The sequence below is a fragment of the Sodiomyces alkalinus genome (genome assembly GCF_003711515.1).
Source record: "Sodiomyces alkalinus F11 unplaced genomic scaffold SODALscaffold_2, whole genome shotgun sequence".
NCBI classification, from domain to species: domain Eukaryota; kingdom Fungi; phylum Ascomycota; class Sordariomycetes; order Glomerellales; family Plectosphaerellaceae; genus Sodiomyces; species Sodiomyces alkalinus.
This window is the reverse complement of record NW_021167080.1, coordinates 1,778,875-1,796,645: the sequence shown is the minus strand read 5'-3', so window position 1 is coordinate 1,796,645 and position 17,771 is coordinate 1,778,875. Positions and strand designations below refer to the sequence as shown.

Genomic DNA, 17,771 nt, shown 5'->3' with positions numbered 1-17,771 from the left:
AAGTCTGGCTACGGCATCCCCTGCGCCCTGACTGGGAGTATAGCCGGACGATGTCCTCTGATGAGAGCTGACCTTGATAACTCCCATATCTGTGAACAAGAACTGGAACAAATTTGGAGACGCAGCAAAGCGTCGGAGTCGGAGACAAAAGAGTAGACGGTATCTAGTGTCTTGATTGCCTGCACAGCATAGGGCACCGCGAACCCCTAGAGCTTATGAATTAAGAAATGCTTGGACGCTCATCAACCGGTGATCACAGACGTCACCGAAGGCGAAGAACAGACGCAGGGGGTAGAGGCAATGTGAGATGCGACGGGAACGTGAACACGGCGATACATGTGAGACAGTTCGCATGGCCAAGGCCTTGATAGTCATGGTCAGGAACTAAGCTCCGTGCTTGGTTCATCGTGTATAGAGCCCCGTCGATGGAGTACTCCTTCGTACGAGCGAGAGTAGATCGGAAAGCGCCCAAGCCCGACTGTTGACTACACAAGGAACCAGCGGTGGCATAGAGCAGCAACCGACGGCACCGGAGCCACATCGGGGGCACATGGGAATTTCTCAGCCCGGGCTTGACGATTTGCAGTTCAAATAACCCCTACCCTGATACCCCGACACTTTGCTCCTGCTTTGCTTGTTGGTGTCAGTAGAGGTATAACAGTGATGCGCACTTCCCGGTCGCAAGGGCGTGGCGGCGTGGGAATCCACTGCATATGCCGGAACGAGACTCAGCTAAGCATTAAAAAGCTGAAAAGCATGCAGTCGGTTCCTTCCCCCGTGGTCCGCGAGCGCGGGCGTCATTTAAGGAAGCGGGAGCTCGTCGGTGGCTGGACGGGTAGGATGCCTAGAACCGGCTAGCTCCCTCTAACCTGGCCGGTGTGGTGGGTGGCGTACGAGGGAGGTGAGGGAGGTGAGGGAGGTGAGGGAGGTGAGGGAGGTGAGGGAGGTGAGGGAGGCGAGAAACGTGAAGGAGGTGAAGGAAGTGAGAGAGCGACAGCCCAAGCAAGGAAAGGAGGCCGGCAGGATGGGAGAAGGAGCTCGCAGCTGCATGCGATGGAATTAAACTAGTACATATGCGGTGCTCGTTGGAAAAACAAGGAGATGAGCTTCTTTGATCGAGTAGATTGGCACTCCTCGGCGACCTGTATCAGATCGACAGCCCGTTCGCCAGTCTTTCGACGATCGAATTATTTCTGCGTATATGCGCGGGCGGTTATCAACAACTCTTGGTTCATGTTGAGCCCTAATGACAATCGCCTTCGAGTTCTGGTGCCAAGTGGGTGGGGCCGAGATTGAGACGTCGTGATCTGCGACGAGCTGACAGGACGTGAAGCAGACCAAGCCTTGGGGTGCTGCGCAACAGAACCTCAGCCGTCCGTTGGGTTGGTGCTTCATCCGACTCGTATTCCTTTCTGATGTAAGAAACGGGGCATCGCATCGGAATTCTTAACTGCGTGAGACGGGTCTGAAGAGCCCCTTCATTGGGCGGACATAGGTACGTTGGAGGATGGGCGACAAGATTCTGTGTACAGGCGTACTCCGTAGATGCATGCCGTTCTATGTTGCAGTGTGGGAGGGAAACGATGGGGATTTGAGGATATCAAAGCTGGAAGCTGTGTGTCTTGTGGGAAGATGCTAAGATGCTCCATAAGGGCAACAACATTTATCGTAAGGTTAAGATACTCCCGGTAGGTCGAGGCTGCTGAATATCCGTCTGTACGGAGTAACACTTTGTAGGAGACGGTTTTTTTCTGCACCCAGATAGATTCATCCAATGGCAGTTGTCATTTTCGAATGACCCAGGAGTTCCTTCCTACGGCGTAGGCGTCAAAAAAAAAAAAAATCGGGCTGACGGCTGAATGATGTGGGAAGAGCAACGTGGTGAACCGTCCTTTCCTTACTGGGGAGACATTGGGTGTCGGCCCTACTTTCCCCAGAAGCTTTAGATGCGAGGGGACTTGGGCACAGGGTCAGTGGATGACGTTCTAACGTCGAAATTAAGTCGTAGCTACCTTAGTCCAGTCCCACTCAGGTACAACTACCATATGGGATAAAATGGGAAGGGACATCACGATATTGCTGGGGAGTTCTGCTCCGTACCCCAACCATCACATCAGATGATGGCTCGTCGTAATAAATGCCCACCTTATTACCCGACCTTACCTATTCGTACGAGTCTACCTATGTACGAAGGAACACCTCGAACTTGAACCCAAATGTCGTTCCTCTTGTCAGGTCATACGGTAGAGAATTGGTGAGCTGCTGTACCAGACTCCAACTGATTTCCCGTATTAAGAAAAACACAAGCACAAGCTGACCAGCCCGTTGTCGTCACATTCTGGTGCCCATACTTACTTCGGCCCCCCCGCCCCCCCTTTCTTTTTGCCCTTTTCCTTTTCTTCTCTCCTTCCTTTTCCTCCCCTCTTCGCCTCAATCGACACCCTTCAGCTGTTGGATCCTTTCCGCTTCCCCCTCCTTCTTCAAACTTGGTTCGGTCTAATTTAACAATGTACCTGGGGTATCACAACTTCCAACACGCGTCAAATCAGAGAGAGGGCTGGCTGGATTCGTGGCCGACCTCCCAGCGCCCCCCTCCATTTTGATTCGAGGCTCTTCATGCGCGTGATCCAATTTGCCCTACCCCGGCGCTTTCGTCAGGCTGCTCGGGTAAGATGCGCGACAGAACCAGCAATAAATCTACGGAAATCCAAGCTCCTGCAGATGAATCCTACGCCGACCAGTCCATCAACGAATCATGGGCGACCTCGGTGTCTGGTTCCCATGCACCCGGTCAAGGTCTGGCAATGGCCGTAATGCTTACACACCTACCTATCTACCCGATCTACCCGCATGGGTAAGGGGTCAGTAGGCAGGTGAGGAGGTGATGAAGGAATGCACGGCTGTTGTCAGTCGGCTGATGACCTGGAAGGGGGGGGCTGCCATTCCGGAACCCGCATCCCGGCCTGTCCTGGGGCCCGGCAACACTGCTGGTCGTTGTCCGACCCCCCTTTATACGTTCGATGACTGAATCGACGCGGTCCTTCACGCCATTCTCGTCTCTTGGATTCACACTCAACTGAATCACAACATGTCCATCACCCAAACCCACCACCCACCACCCACCGTCCACCGCCCACCGCCCACAACACACCATAACAAGGTGCCGCACACCTCACGCCCCCCACAACCATCACAATTACCAGAGAGGACTACCCATTCGTCGCAGGGAACGCCGGCTTGAATCGTAATAGAACACGATGCCCGGAATTTTCAGTCTCTTTCTCTCCCCCCCGGCCTATGGTCCTCGCAGTGAACAGCTGGTTCTTTCTCTATCTGATATACGCTACTCGGAAGAAGGGGGTTTGCGCTGGACCAGTCGATGTGGAGCTGGTCTTCTTCTCAATCTCGGGATATTGGGGGCGTTAATGGGCTCGCCGACAACTGCTACGCCGCACTGTGACCAATTTTGAACAAGGGCAGGAATCGGGGATTCGCCATGCTCAATATCAAAATCCAAGTCGACCTAATTACCTTCCACCCGGACGCGGTAACCACCTTAACGTGAGTCTCAAAACATCTCTACCCTGTAGGAAGTACCTATATTAAGACTTCTAAGCAGATACGATACATAGGCCGGGTAGAAACCCCCAAATTTATCAGGGGATACCTGGCGCCACCGAACTCGCGTCCTTGCCTGCTTGCGCCGAACTCGTTGATCATTGATCGTTGCGTCTGACTAACACCGTTTCTACTCTGCACAAGCTTCGGTTTTCCGCCTCTGCCTCAATGCCAACGAACCGACCCCGACACACCCACTCGATATCTCAACCATCGTTGACGACGTCGCCGCCGTCATCATCCCTCTTCTTCCCCATCTACCCTGGCCAGGCTAGGTTCCTCGCCAATCTTCCGGCCCCTCCCCCCCCTGATCCATGGCCCCTGAGCCGCGGCCCTTCCATCAGCTCCAGTGCCCTGTCTTTCTCACTCCTCTCGTCCGTTTTCTGCTACTGTCTCGAACGTCTCGAACACACCCCCCAGGCGATTGATTACCCGCTTCGAATCGTAGTCATCACTGCCCCTTACAGAGTACGTATAGTCAGCTCCTCCCGACAGAAGGGTGTTGCCGACAGCCAAAACCCCAACACCGTCCACACCCGCACCCGCACCCGCACCCCCGCCCGCTTCCGCTGCCATATCCGCACCCGCATCCCGTCTCATCTTGCAAAGGATCTTGTCCTACGGGGTTAACCTTCAATAGTCACGCAGCGGGGGTCTGTGCTGGACCTCTTTCTGCTTCATCAAGTTTTGGTTCTTGCCGCTTGACAGCATGATCGTCGTCCATCATGACTCGACCAAAGGTTCCGGCAGACAAACGTATAAGAACTGCCCGGGCCTGTGAAACCTGCAAACGTAGGAAGCAGAAGGTGAGCCCCCTCTATTGATTCTGCGTTGATGTTTCTCGTTGCTCTCATCCCGTCGGAAATATTGCTCTCTATGCGCGACAATGTTCCCTACAAACATCATACGCAACCTCACCTCCTTTGCTTCTTGTCCCACCTGAACTCTGCTCTGCCACATACCTGTCTAGACGCCTCGGCTTCATCCTACCTTCTCTTAACCCTCTTACATATTGAACCAGCTGTCTGTTGTCCATTGTTTCACTGACCGCATGCCCACCTCATCCTGTATTCATTCTCCCCTCCGCCAACCCCCCCTTTTTCCCTTCAAAATCCGGTTGTTAGGCAGCGCTCTTCGTTGTCTTTTGAAGCATGCTCGGTTTAGAATGAGAGAGGTTTCGCGAAACAGTCGTGTCGTCTGGGGGACCGCCGCGTACACATGCCCTCATGCCATGTCATCCGGTTTCCGCCATGTCATGCTTGATCATAGAGCTAACTCTACCAATTTTTGAAGTGCAATGGTCTTCAACCCTGTAACACTTGCACGAGAAGAAGCTTGACCTGTTCCTATGTGGCGGCCTGCGACAGTTTGCATGCAAGTCCATCAGGTCAACCAGACACCCCCTCCAACAAACGACGGCACATGGAAGATGCCTCATCATTTATCGAGACGGGAGGTTTAGAACACTCCGCTATGCCCCACGTCAATCCCGTCCTGACAAAGATCGCCGGAAGTTCACGATTGGGGCCAGCAAGCACCTTCGATAAGCCCCGGGTCGGGTTCGACACAGTGGCTAAAATTGAGCCATCTACACGTCTCACTCCGCGGGAGAAAGAGCTTGACTCCTTCTCGGGAGGCAGCAGCAGCGCTACGGCGCCTGACGATGAGACATCATTGCTCCAGTCCACCAGAATGTTACAGGACCCTACTGGTCGACTACGTAGGTGCTCTCGGCCTGCTGCTTCTGGGCTCCAGATGCCTGTTATTGACCTGTATCTCAAGTATACGTCGGCGATTCGGCCTCTCTCGCGTATCTTCAACTGATACGAATAATCGTCGAAACGAGGACCGGGCCCAACGACTTCACTCTCGACCCCAGCAGGCACAAGATCATGGAGGTTACCACGAGCGTGCCCCCTCACATCAAACTACCGCATATGCTTCCAGATCGAGAGGCAGCAGATATATTGGTCGAGTCCTTTTTCAAAAATGTACGTGTAATCCAGATATATTTCCATTTGACTACGTTGCTGATGCCTCTTCGTTAGACCCGTGGCTTGATCGAGGTCTTCAACAGATCAGCCTTTGAGGATAGTATGCACGCCTGCTATTCAGACCCCCTCAATGCGCGATCATCATTCTTATGCCTACTCTACCTCACTTTCGCTCTGGGTATGGTGCTGGGCACGGCGCCAATAGGATCCAGAGAAGCCGCCATATATGAAAGGCTCCGAACAGATCAATACGACCGAGCAGAGATATTTTTCAGGAACGCCAAGCTCCTGGGTGACCCAATGTCAGGATTTGAGGATGCCGACTTTTGGTCCATCCAAGCACTTACCCTTATGGCTGTCTATATGCTGGCCGTCTCAAAGCGAAACGCAGCCTACGCCTACTTTGGTGAGTCCTGGCCCTCGCAGAATCGCTAATTTGGGGGGTTTTCTTTTTTGCATTGTTGACAATGGAACAGGCATGGCTGTCCGGTCCGCATATTCGTTTGGGCTGCATAGAGTTCAGGAGAACGACTTCATTTTCACCAGCGAAGATGTCAGACTCAGGCGGAACCTGTGGCGCAGCCTCTTCGTTCTCGACAGATTTCTCGCCGCCTCTCTGGGTCGCCCTGTAGCCATCGACGAGGACGAATGCTCCGAGGACGCACTCCTGGTGTACGGAAAGGACGCGCAGGGGGAGCTTGTTCCCCTGGCCAACCCCGAGGGCGGCCTCGATTTAGCTGTTCGGAGTTGCCAGATCATGGGGCAAATCCTGAAGAAGATCTACGCCCGGCGTAAAATCTCTATACGCCTCGCCCAGGAAATTGCAGAGCGATGCAAGGCGTGGAGCGCATCGCTGAATCCTCAACTGCACGGCACATCAGTGCGGACGACATCCACGGATACCTCCGCGGCTATTTCCGCACTACACGTTAATCTCCTCCACTGCCACTCCATTCTTCTTATGACGAGACCCTTCTTCATCTGCCTACTTAGCAAAGTCCACAATGAGAGAAGTGGTCATACGCTCACTGTTCCGCGCTGGATCAACCGCATGGCTAGATACTGCGAGGCATGTCTTGTGGCGTCTTGTCAAACCATAAGGCTCGTCGCCCAGGCCTACGAATGCAAATATCTGCCGCGTCGCAACCCTTTTGTCCTGTGAGTGGCTGCTCGACCCGAACTCTCTCGTCTCATGTTCTCCACTCTCCCTCCACCGGCTAATATAACACTCAGGTATTTCTTGTTTGCCGCTTGTCTCATTGCACTCAGCAATGAATTCGTGTCCGTCTATGAAAATCCTTTGTACAATGATTGCATGGGCAGCGCCATCGAAGTCGTGAGGTACTGTGCTGAGACAGATCCACAAGCGAATCGCCTGCTCTATATCCTCCACTCGTTCCAAGCCGCTGTCGCCGACGTGCGAGCGAAACATATGGATCCGCCTGCTCTGCCCGTTGTCATGGGCACACAGCGGGAGCTCAGAGACCCCGTGTTAAATCTCTTTTCTTCTAGGAGCGTTTCTCGCAAAGACTCCCTGGTCACAGTGCCATCTCATCCACCGCCCTCTGGAGTTCCGCAGCTGGGGCAGTTGTTGAAGAATATGGAGAACCAAAACGGCAGTGTCATGCCTGGTGGTGGGCAAGCTTCCCTCATGGGAGTCTCCCCCGTAAGCAGTGGGAGCTTTCGAGACGCCGATGGAACAGAGGGCGAGCTTGACTTTGAGCGTCTTTGGAACCCGGGGACTGCAGGCGCGTCTATGCCGGTGGGCAGTGGGCTTACTGAGCCTTCGCCCACCGGCGCGGGTTGCGGTCGGGACACGCTTCCTCCGGGGTTGTCGGGACATACGGTGTCCGGACCTCCCCGTATAGCAACCAACTTCGCATCCACGCCGCCAGTCGCGACTCTCTACTCGCCATCTCAGCTTGGAATCTGAGCTGGGGGAGAGTGCGAAGCGAACTTCGAACAGCGGGCGTATCTGGTCCCATGGCTCTCGGACGTGCCCAATCTTTATGCCTACTAAACAAAAGAAAGAGGAAGAAGACTGGAAACTTTGGCGATGGTGTAGGTTTCAATACCCATTGTTGCATTCACGAAATACCCATCGATATATTATTTATAGGCTTGGGTACTATGCCATGGCACTCGGTGGACGGGCGAGATAGGGTTTGCTTTACAGAGCTCTCCAAACCTGTTCCCCCAAAACACGAAAATGTTCATTATCTTCTCGTAGGGGAATCCCAATTACTGTGAAGGCGTTGATCGAGGCCTTGCATCTCGTCTGGCGTATCTGGAATTCTTCCTTGGACGTCCCAAGACTTCAACGGAGCATATTAAACCCTCTAGATACCCAGGGTAATGCAGAGAGACACGATGAAAGTTGGATATAGGTATGATAGACGACGTTGTAGGAAGCTCAAGGGAAACGCGAGGGCCTCGGATGAGACATTACTCTGGTGACAAGGAAATGAATAGATGTCGTTCAGACCCTCGTTCAGATTCAAAAGGCCACGTTCATTATTTTTATTTCCCCCTTTCCCCTCTTCTCCCAAAATATCGAAGATAGGCGCTGCTTCACGAGACACAATAAATGCGTGGCTTGAAAAGAGGGATCAATATGCTATTCCGTAGAAGAAAAAAAAAGAAGAAAAAAAGCTCGAGAGGCAGATAGGAGGTTAAGGTAGATCAAGAAAAAATAAAATGCACAGCGCAACATGATCGAAAATTCGTTACCACGAACTCGGCCCGAAGGTCTGGCCATCCGGGACATAGGTCTGGACCGACTTGCCCTTGAAGTCCAGCGTCGTCTTGACCACCTCGTTGCCCCACCACTTGGGCGGCTCGAGCTTGTGCATAGACAGGGCGAAGAAGATGACGAGGGTGGCGAGGGCGAGGCCCAAGTCGAGGCCGGAAGAGGTGAGGAAGTTGAGGCGCGACCACCAGTTGAAGTGGCGCTTGCGGATCCAGTACTGGAAGGTCAGGCCGACGGTGCCCCAGCTGAGGTAGTTGAGCGGGGTGGCGGGCGGGATGCTGCTGGGCCCGCCGAAGATGAGCGGGGCCATGAGGAAGCCGAAGGGCGAGCGGGGCCAGCGCTTGGCGCCGAAGTAGATGACGAGGGGGACGACGGCGCCGAGGGCGAAGAAGGCGAAGAGGCCCGAGTAGATCTGGCCCGGGGAGAACATCCGCGCGGGGCCGAGGAGGCCCCAGATCACGGAGGCGGCGAAGAAGACGCGCGCGCCGGGGCAGGTGAAGCGGTCGGGCTGGTCTGGGGTGCAGACGCCGTCGACGGTGTTGAGGGCGACGTTGAGGACGAGGATCTGGACCACGCACGAGACGGTGGTGGAGATGACTTGGGCCCAGAAGAGGGTCCGCGGGGGGATCTTCATGTAGTGGCCGAATTTCAGGTCGGCTACGAAGCTGAGCGCTCGGGACATGGTGATGTATCCAAACGTTTTGAAGCTAAAGAGAGGACGAGGTGACCAGTCAGCATCTTTGGTTGTTCAGGGGGCGGGAGTCAGGTCACGGTTGGGGGGGGGGGGGGGGGGGGGGGGGGTGGGGGGGGGGGGGGGGGGGGGTTGAGACGAGAACTCACATCATCAGCGCCAGAGGCCGGCCCGGCTGGAGGTATCCGTAGATGAACTCGGTCATCACGTTGAGGCCGATCTGGTGGTTGGTGACGGCCTGGATGATGCCGATGGGGACGGAGAAGACGAAGGAGATGCCCACAGAGAGGAGGAAGGCCCACCACGTCATCTTGGTCGGATATGCTAGCACGGAAACGAATCCCAAGGCGAGCACCTACACGCGGAGTATTCAGCTCTAGTTCAAGAGGCAGAAATCCTCATGAAGACACGGGACGGGTGAGAGGCATGCGGGAAGCATAACTTACAATGGCGAACAAGCCCCAGTACCACCAGCTGGGCGCTTCCTTGTACTTGCTCATGAGCCTCATGTGAATGTCTGGCTTCTCTTTCGCACTGTTCTTATACTGCTGCCAGATCTGCTTGCCGTTGTGCAAGTAGGTATAGACGATGAGTGAAGATATTGCCGCGAAAGAAAGGCCGTAAGACATGGCAAAGGTGGTGCTGTACTGAGTTAGGGCCTCCTATTCTTCTTCTCCTTCACCTCGACATGTAGAGCGATATTGTTTTCCCTTTCTTCCCCTTCGTTTGGCTTACCTGATAAACAGCGGAGAGTAATTGTTGTATGCCTCTTCGTTGAGAGTCATATCCTTGGTGAGAATGCGAGTCGTGTTGTAAGGCTTGCCGGTGTTGTCATACGTGCCCGAGTCGCTCATAGGCAAATACTCGGAATACCAAACGCCTGTATAATGGAGAAGGGAACATCCAAACAGGAAGAATACAACAACACCGATCAAAGTGTTTGCAATCGCCTCCCTGAGTCACCGTGTCAGTTTTTTTCCCTCTTCGCGTGTTCTCAACTGACAATGATGTGGGCGAGGAGGAAAGACTCTCTATCCCTTACCAGGGAGGAATCAGCGGTGATCCGATGAAGCCTGTGATCTGGGTCCAGTCAAAGGTGATGGGAAGGAGGGAGAGCCCGGTCGAGCCGCCGAACAGCTGGTTCACGACGACGTTGTTGGGGGCGATCCAAGTGACGAAGGCGAAGACGCTGAGACACCTGGCGAGATAGCCTGGGATCCAGTAGTAAATGAAAGCGCCCAATGTGACTAGACCAAACCACTTATACCGCGGCATCTTTCCTCCTATGATGGTAGGGTCGGGCCGGTCATTTCGGTCGTACATGGCGTTCATCAAAGTCACGGAAACCAAGATTCCGGGCCAGATCATCGAAGCAGGGTACACTAGGGGTCAACGAAGAATCAGCTTCAGACCGCGGGACAAGTGACAAGTGTGGATGCATATTATGCAGTTCTTTTAGTTCTTCAGCGGGGGCAAACGGACCGAGGAACTTTCTCAGAATACCGGCAATGCCGTATCCGAGGGATTGAGTAGAGACGGTCAGAAGCAGTTGGAAAGCGAAGCCAAAGTCCTGTTTATAAAAGACCATCTGCGCGAGAATAATGTCGGTGGCGTAGGCGACGGAGAAGGAAACGCTGGCCATGACGACAATGATGGTGTGCTCTTTCCGGTTAAAGGGACCGGGGTTAAGGCTCCAGGAGAGTCCGAACGTGTTGAAGCGTCTCGAAGGCATAATCTTGGACCAGCCATGACCGATGGGCCAGGCGATGATCTGGGCCACGAGGGGGCTGATGCCGATGGAAGGCGAGCGCAGGGAGAAGAAGGTGTTCATGGAGGCGCCGGCGACGACGAGGACCAAGCCGATGGTCCAGGCGCGGATGGTGTTGCAGGGGGCGTCTTCGTCGTAGTTTCGGACGGCGGCGCGGACCTCTGGGTAGGGCGAGTCCTCCTCGTCCTGCTTCTCCATGGCGGCTTCGTCGTCGACGAGGGGGTTTCCGTCTGCGTCTCTCGGTCTCGAATCGTAGTCGCCGGCCAGGGCGGGATCTAAGAGAAGTTCATGTTCGGATCCACGCTCATCATCGTCGTCGGCGTCATAATCAACACGCGCAAAGACACTCGACTGACCTCCCCACTGCGAGGGACTCTGCGAAGCACCCTTAGCCCGACCGGTGGTGCTGCTATTGCTTTCTACCAAACCCGGGGCCAAGGGATCATCATCGCGTCCGTCAACCTCGCGCCCGCTGGCCTGTGCCTGTGCCTGCGCTTTTGTCGGACCCAGTTCATAATCGTTGTCAGATGTGCCAGCGGCCGAAGCCGAGCGGCTTCCGAACAACTTGGTCATGGCGATATCGTTCTCTCTCCGCTGGAACAACGGGAAAATTCCGATATGACCAAACGACAAGAAAAGGCAGGCGTTACGGCATCAGAGGCAGCGGGGCTTCTTTAAGAGGGGGAAGATCAGAGTGGCTTTGCTATAGGAGCCCAGGCCAGGAGGATTCTGGACCAGGTTCGCCTGACAAAGCACGGAAGAGCGGCGTGGCGGAGGGGGTGAGAGAATGGCGCGGATATGGCCGAAGTGTAAAATCGACGGTAGCTGTAGTCCCTGGCGTTTGAAGACGATGATGATGTGGCCCTATCCCAGAACACGAATAGGTGATAGGTGATTGATTGTGTGATATTGTATTGTAATGATGATACCACGCTAAGGTATGACGCCCAAGCCCAAGGGTAAAGAGATTTGGCCGACACCGTATGATACCGGATGGATAGGAGATAGGGGCCGATCTATAGGCGGCACCTAAAAGATGAGATGTTTAAACGATGTGCGTCGAGTGAGCGGATGAGATGCGATCCTTAAGACACCAACACGCGTGCGTGTGTGGTCCCAGATACGAGGTTGTAGGGCCGACTATGGTATGCGTAACGGGCGGACACGGAGAGACGCCGAAGAGGTTATAGACAGGCGGGGAAGAGATAATGGCTGCTGACGCCTGGGAACGACTGGGTAGGCGATATGTCCGTAGTGTCCAAGCAAAATGGTCAACACGTTGCTGACGGTGAATGTTGGACCCGCGATTTGATATGGGGGTTTTTTTTATATGCTTCGACGTCAATGGACAGAATCGCACGATGGATAAGTCAATTGCAAAAAAAAAAAAAAAAAAAAAAAAAAAAAAAAAAAAAAAAAAAGAATGAGGTTAATATAGCCCTCAAAGAGTAAGCATCCTAGCAAAGGGTAGTCGAGGCTCCGTGGATTCGGGCCTCGAGCTGAATATGGGTTGAGGATGAAGCAACTCGGTTGAGAACAAAGGCACGTCGAGAGACTGAAAGACGAAAGACACGACGTGTTACTCTGTACTCTTTGTACCTAAGGTAAGGTACCTTATGTATCGAGCGGGCTGGGCCCTGTGGAGCCCTCAACCCCCAACCCCAATCCCGAAACAACCTGGAAAGCTGGAACCTCCACAGCTGGACCGAGCCGACGGGTATGGGTTCGTTGTTCTGACCAATAAGACACACCGATACTCGACTCCAGGGGTTCTCGAGATGCCCCAAGGCCAGAGTACGAAGTATAAAGTACTATGTAAGTACTAAGTACGTACCTGCATTCTGTATTCTGCTAGGGTACTTTGTTCACGCAGCTTAACGTTGTATGTATCAGGCGAGGTTTGAGGTGCCGACCAATCTTACATAAGCTAGGTGCCTTATTAGTTTCAACTGCCACGAGGTACGTTGTATGTACCCACAAGGCTCACAAATTGTGGCTCCCAACTTTGAGATGCCTTCTTTGTGAGGTCAGAGGTCATCCGAGCAGCTAATGACAGACATCTCAAACCCACGCCAACTTTCTCTCGACAGATAACTTGTCTATAAAAAGATAAAACGGACAGGACATGGGAGGATAATGCGACGGGTTGTCGTGACGGGCCTGGGAGCGATCACGCCCCTCGGCGTAGGTGTGAGGACGACATGGAATCGCCTCCTTGCGGGCGAATCGGGCATCACGAGCATAGCGCATTGGGAACCGCAGCAGCGATGGCGTGAACTGCCCAGCACCGTTTCTGGACTCGTACCTCGCGACGAGTGGCGGCCCTCCGACTGGCTCAGCGCATCCGATCAACGACGTCTGCCGACCTTCGTCCAATACGCCATGGCCAGCGCGCAAATGGCCCTCGACGATGCCGGGTGGAATCCCACCAAGGATGAGGACAAGGCGGCGACCGGTGTATGCATGGGAAGCGGCATTGGGAATCTAGAGGAGATGTACGAGACGAGCCTCGCTTTTCAGCAAGATGTGAGTCCACGGCTTTCTCCCTTTTTTTCTCTCTCTCTCCCTCTCTCTTTAGAACAGAAGAAATGAGAAGAAAAAAAAGAAATGAAAAAAAGAAGAAGAAGAAAAGACGAATCCTGACACACACAAAAAACCCGCGGCAGGGCTATAAAAAAGTATCCCCCCTCTTCGTGCCCAAAATCCTCATCAACATGGCAGCAGGCCACATCTCCATGAAACACGGCTTCCAGGGCCCCAACCACGCAGTCACGACGGCCTGCACCACGGGGGCCCACTCCATCGGCGACGCGAGCCGCTTCATCGCCTACGGCGACGCCGACGTCATGCTTGCCGGCGGCACCGAGTCCTGCATCCACCCGCTCACGTTCGCCGGCTTCGGCCGCGCCCGCTCCCTCTCCACCGCCTACAACCACGACCCGCCCGCGAGCTGTCGGCCCTTCGACCGCGCCCGCGGCGGCTTCGTCGTCGCCGAGGGCGCCGCCGCCCTGGTCCTCGAGGAGCTGGAGCACGCCCGGGCCCGCGGCGCCCGCGTCTACGCCGAGCTGGCCGGGTACGGGTGCAGCGCCGACGCCTACCACATCACGGCCCCGCGCGAGGACGGCACCGGGGCCACCATGGCCATGCGGGCTGCGCTCCGGCGGGCGGCTGTCGTTCCTGCGCGGGTCGACTATGTCAATGCCCATGCGACGGGGACGCAGATCGGGGACGCGGCCGAGGCGAAGGCGATCCGCTCCGTGTTGCTTGGCGAGGACGGGAAGGAGAAGGAGGAGGAGGTGACGGTTAGTAGCACCAAAGGTGCCATTGGGCACTTGCTGGGGGCGGCGGGGGCTATCGAGGCGCTGTTCTCTGTCCTCGCTGTCAAGGAGGTGAGTGTTTCATCTCTTCTGCCTTTGTTTCTTCGTGTCCCTTTCTTTTCCTTGTCCTTTTTCTTGGTCTTTTATTCTTCTTTGGTCTTTCACTACCCCCCTCCTCTGACCCTTCATTACATCTCGTATTCCTCTCGTGGCTCGCTGACAGGGGCCGTATAGAACATAGTCCCGCCAACGCTGAACCTCACACAACCGGACGTGGGAGTCGATTTCAATTTCGTTCCTGGAAAAGCGCAGGAAAAGGAGGTTTGCGTCGCTTTGTCGAATAGCTTTGGGTTTGGCGGTACCAACGCCACCTTGGTATTCTCTAAGATGAAGTAGCGAATGAACTGAGGTACGGAGTAGTCGTGGTCGCTGGGAGTATGGGCCTTGTCATTGTGAAATAGACTGTATATTTAGAACATGGAAGGAATTTGTGAAATTTGTGATACGAGCTGTACTAGCTCAGCAGCATGAAATATATATCCGGTTGGGAGAATACAATTGATGGGACTCCGATACCTGAATACAGAACAGGGTTGGTGATAGCTTCATCTCTTCCTTCACATGCCTGCCGCTCTGTCACCGACTACGGTAGTGTACACCGAGTAGGTAGGTACCTTATGAAGTGGGGTCCTAAGTACCTAGGTCAACGGACCCTCGAACGGAACCCGGTGTTTCTCCGACGCTAAACAACTGACTTAGTAAGATTCGCGGCTTCTACTTCATTGGAACTTTTTCGAATGACGAGTAGACGAGCAGACCACACCCACACCCACCCCCCCGAGTTTCCAATCCGGGGTCACCACCGCTCAATTCCTCCCTAATACCGCGACCCCAGTGTGCAGGATACACGTATTTGCTTGTTTCTATTCAATGAATTGCATCTAATCGATCCCAATTCCTTCACCTCGCAAAAACAAAAAAAATGGCTTGCCAGAGTTGCCGCCATGCTCGACATCTAGCAAGGAGTCTGCGCGTCTCGACCGACCTCAACATCCCCTCCTCTTCATCCTGCTCCTCTCCCTTCTCCTCCTTCTCGACCTCTTCAAGACCCGTGGCCGCCGCATCCGCAGCCATTCCAACAGCACGACGCCAATTCGCCCACTCGGCCTACCGCCGCGCCGTCTCAGGCCCCCGATCTACATCCCGACCGACCTCCCAATCGCCGTCATCTGCTCCCTCGAAGGCCTCTGCTGAACCCCCCCCGTCGTCAGATGCTCCTGTGGGCTCCGCTTCCGCGGCCTTGCGGAACGTCAGCTCCCGTCTAGCTGCTTACAACGCGATATCGACCCCTTATCTCCTCACCAGCTCCCTCGACAAGCTCTACAAGCTGTGCGCCGCGCCGGCGGCGTATACCATCTCGGAAGAGCTGCGGAGAAAGGATGAAGTGCCCCAGACGGCCGAGGGCGAGGAGTTGGGAACAGCTGAAGGGCCGTGGTTAGAGGGTGAGTTTCCTTTTTTTTCTTTTCCTTTTTTTTCTTTTCCTTTTTTTTTTTTTCCTTCCCTCTTCTTCCCTTCTTCAACGGCCAGTAAAGACCAAGACTAACCATGACCTCCCCTCCCCTTTACCCGCCTCTCACTCAGTCTTCAACCTCTCCCCCTCCTTCAGCTCGTGGTCCCACGTCACCATGCTGCACATGTACCTCGTGGTGGCGCGGATGCGGTGTCTGGAGCGCGACACGGCCAAGACCATGCAGGCCCAGTTCGTCGACAACTTCTTCTTCGACTGCGAGCGCGTCATGCACCTGAACCACGGCATGGCGTCGTCGGCGCTCCGCCAGCGCTACCTCAAGGACATCTTCATGCAGTGGCGCGGCCTGATCGCCGCCTACGACGAAGGGCTCGCCAAGGGGAGCGACCGCGTCCTCGCCTCGGCCGTGTGGCGGAACCTCTTCAAGGCCCGCGAGGACGTCGACCTGCGCGCCCTCGCCGCCATCGTCGTCTGGATGCGCCTCACCCTCAAGGACCTCGAGAACATGGATATCGAGAGCCTCGTCGCCGCCCCCCACCACGTCTTCCGCAGGGATCCCAGGGCCATGTTCCCCCTTGTTGACAGGCCTTGCGACGAGCTGAAGGCGCTGTACGATGGTTCTGCTCGCGTGGAGGGGGGAGGCAGTGCGCCTGCTGCTGCTGCTGCTGCTGCCGGTGCCGGTGCTAGTGCTAGTGCTAGTGGTGTTGGTGGCCAGGCGAAGACGGTGGAGAGCACCGGCTGAGCGAGAATCTCGCGATCATGTGGGGATTGGCTGGCCTGTGAGATGGTTGATGTGGAGGCGGATGGTCTGACTGATGAAAGATAATCTGTGTACGTGTGTATGTGGACACACATCTTGTAAAGCCATATTAGACTGTACCATTTTCATGTATGATAACAAAAGGGGTTGGTTGGTCATCGGCTGGGCATATTCGTCTTTCCCATCTACCATGTACGACGAGGAGCTGAGCGCTCCCATCACTGCAGGAGGATATGCACTGAACCGTGGAAGAGGAAAGGCCGCCATAAAAGAAGAAGAAAACGAAAAAAAAAAAAAAAAAAAAAGTAGCAATCATAAAAGTTTACTTACCCACCACTCCATATGTTCTCAGACAAATCGACATCTAGTTGTAATTGCTCTCCGTAGCCTCCCACATCTGGAACTCATAGCGCGTGCCGTTCTCCTCCTGCACACCCTCCTGGACCTCCTCACCCACCCACGCATCCAGCGCGGCCTTCTCCCTCTTCGCCCACCCCTTGACCTCAGATTCCAATCCCCCCCCCAACCCCAAAGGAAAGAAAACATCACACCCAAACTCGGGCTCCAGCACGCTGGTCAGCAACACCCGCTTCGCATACGCCGTCCTCAGAGCGGCGGCATAAATCTGCGCCCCGCCGATGACGAACACCTTCCCCACGGGGGGGCGCTCCGCGGAGGAGAGATACGCGATGGCCGCATCGAGGGACGCCACGCGCACCGGTTCCGTCGCGGCGGCGGTGGCGGTGGCGGTGGCGCCCGAGGACGCGGTGCCGAGATCGGGGTGCGAACGGCTTATCACGACATTGAGCCGGTCCTTCAAGGGCCGGAATCGCTCGGGGATGCTGTCCCAGGTTTTGCGTCCCATGATGACGGCGTTCATTGCGCCAGAGGGTGCCTAGTATGAATAGAAGAACAAAGGAGGTAAAAATGGTGTCAGTTTATGTCGAAAGGAGGATGAAGCTAGGAAGAAGGCGAGCAGGCAAAAGGGAAAAGGGAAAAGGGAAAAGGGTGTACCTGAGGTGAAAGACGCTTGGTGACGCGGGCAAAGTAGGCCATTTCCTTCTTGAGGCCCGTCCAGGGCAGTCCGCCGTTGAACCCGATGCCCATGGACCGCGTGGCGGCTACGATGAGGGTGAGCTCCAGCGCAGCCGCCGGGGCTGCCGAAGGTGTCATTTCGACGAGTATGGGGCCTTTCGTCTTTTCTTTCGTGCTTTTGTAACGTCGAACGGCCTCTCTTCTGTCGTTTGGGTTTGTTGCGCTGTTCCCGAGCAATGGGAAAATCTGGTTAGGTGTTTAATGTTGAATTGTTTATTGGATTTTACTCCGAGGTGCTCCAATAAGGTACT

The 17,771-nt window shown here is 54.9% G+C and overlaps 7 protein-coding genes across 7 annotated transcripts; 5 read left to right on the top strand and 2 right to left on the bottom strand.

Moving 5' to 3' along the window:
- Nucleotides 1-2,216: 2,216 nt before the first annotated feature.
- On the top strand, nt 2,217-3,028 carry SODALDRAFT_356359 (hypothetical protein; the record flags this gene model as incomplete). Its single annotated transcript, XM_028613900.1, has 4 exons — nt 2,217-2,254; nt 2,322-2,450; nt 2,550-2,810; nt 2,911-3,028. The coding sequence occupies 4 exons, from the start codon at nt 2,217-2,219 to the stop codon at nt 3,026-3,028; spliced, it is 546 nt and encodes a 181-aa protein (XP_028468185.1).
- A 60-nt stretch (nt 3,029-3,088) lies between these two features.
- On the top strand, nt 3,089-4,399 carry SODALDRAFT_356358 (hypothetical protein; the record flags this gene model as incomplete). The annotated part of the gene is made up of 6 exons (XM_028613899.1): nt 3,089-3,219; nt 3,318-3,390; nt 3,476-3,547; nt 3,661-3,711; nt 3,763-4,211; nt 4,267-4,399. 6 exons carry the CDS (start codon nt 3,089-3,091, stop codon nt 4,397-4,399), a joined length of 909 nt encoding a protein of 302 aa, XP_028468184.1.
- Nucleotides 4,400-5,091: 692 nt separating this feature from the next.
- On the top strand, nt 5,092-7,545 carry SODALDRAFT_321744 (hypothetical protein; the record flags this gene model as incomplete). The annotated part of the gene is made up of 5 exons (XM_028609649.1): nt 5,092-5,338; nt 5,401-5,609; nt 5,667-6,018; nt 6,089-6,770; nt 6,846-7,545. 5 exons carry the CDS (start codon nt 5,092-5,094, stop codon nt 7,543-7,545), a joined length of 2,190 nt encoding a protein of 729 aa, XP_028468183.1.
- A 793-nt stretch (nt 7,546-8,338) lies between these two features.
- On the bottom strand, nt 8,339-11,393 carry SODALDRAFT_338197 (sexual differentiation process protein isp4; the record flags this gene model as incomplete). The annotated part of the gene is made up of 7 exons (XM_028612753.1): nt 8,339-9,068; nt 9,202-9,407; nt 9,499-9,694; nt 9,788-10,006; nt 10,095-10,434; nt 10,535-11,095; nt 11,177-11,393. The coding sequence occupies 7 exons, from the start codon at nt 11,391-11,393 to the stop codon at nt 8,339-8,341; spliced, it is 2,469 nt and encodes an 822-aa protein (XP_028468182.1).
- Nucleotides 11,394-12,539: 1,146 nt separating this feature from the next.
- SODALDRAFT_342844 (3-oxoacyl-synthase) lies at nt 12,540-14,701 on the top strand (the record flags this gene model as incomplete). The annotated part of the gene is made up of 4 exons (XM_028613103.1): nt 12,540-12,543; nt 12,988-13,346; nt 13,487-14,209; nt 14,372-14,701. 4 exons carry the CDS (start codon nt 12,540-12,542, stop codon nt 14,531-14,533), a joined length of 1,248 nt encoding a protein of 415 aa, XP_028468181.1. The 3' UTR covers nt 14,534-14,701.
- Nucleotides 14,702-14,971: 270 nt separating this feature from the next.
- On the top strand, nt 14,972-16,730 carry SODALDRAFT_348638 (hypothetical protein). Its single transcript, XM_028613380.1, has 2 exons — nt 14,972-15,639; nt 15,779-16,730. Exons 1-2 carry the CDS (start codon nt 15,120-15,122, stop codon nt 16,405-16,407), a joined length of 1,149 nt encoding a protein of 382 aa, XP_028468180.1. The 5' UTR covers nt 14,972-15,119; the 3' UTR covers nt 16,408-16,730.
- SODALDRAFT_290572 (dihydrofolate reductase) lies at nt 16,710-17,735 on the bottom strand. The gene is made up of 2 exons (XM_028608644.1): nt 17,440-17,735; nt 16,710-17,320 (listed from the first exon to the last, which is right to left on the bottom strand). The coding sequence occupies exons 1-2, from the start codon at nt 17,596-17,598 to the stop codon at nt 16,790-16,792; spliced, it is 690 nt and encodes a 229-aa protein (XP_028468179.1). The 5' UTR covers nt 17,599-17,735; the 3' UTR covers nt 16,710-16,789.
- Between the last annotated feature and the right edge of the window lie 36 nt (nt 17,736-17,771).

Excerpts from the sequence above, each read along its gene's own strand:
- SODALDRAFT_290572 (XM_028608644.1), bottom strand. The coding sequence starts at position 17,598 with ATGACACCTTCGGCAGCCCCGGCGGCTGCGCTGGAGCTCACCCTCATC. Across the intron at positions 17,321-17,439 it reads CCAAGCGTCTTTCACCTCAG|GCACCCTCTGGCGCAATGAA; the intron begins GTACACCCTTTT and ends TATTCATACTAG.
- SODALDRAFT_348638 (XM_028613380.1), top strand. The coding sequence starts at position 15,120 with ATGGCTTGCCAGAGTTGCCGCCATGCTCGACATCTAGCAAGGAGTCTG. Across the intron at positions 15,640-15,778 it reads TGAAGGGCCGTGGTTAGAGG|TCTTCAACCTCTCCCCCTCC; the intron begins GTGAGTTTCCTT and ends CCTCTCACTCAG.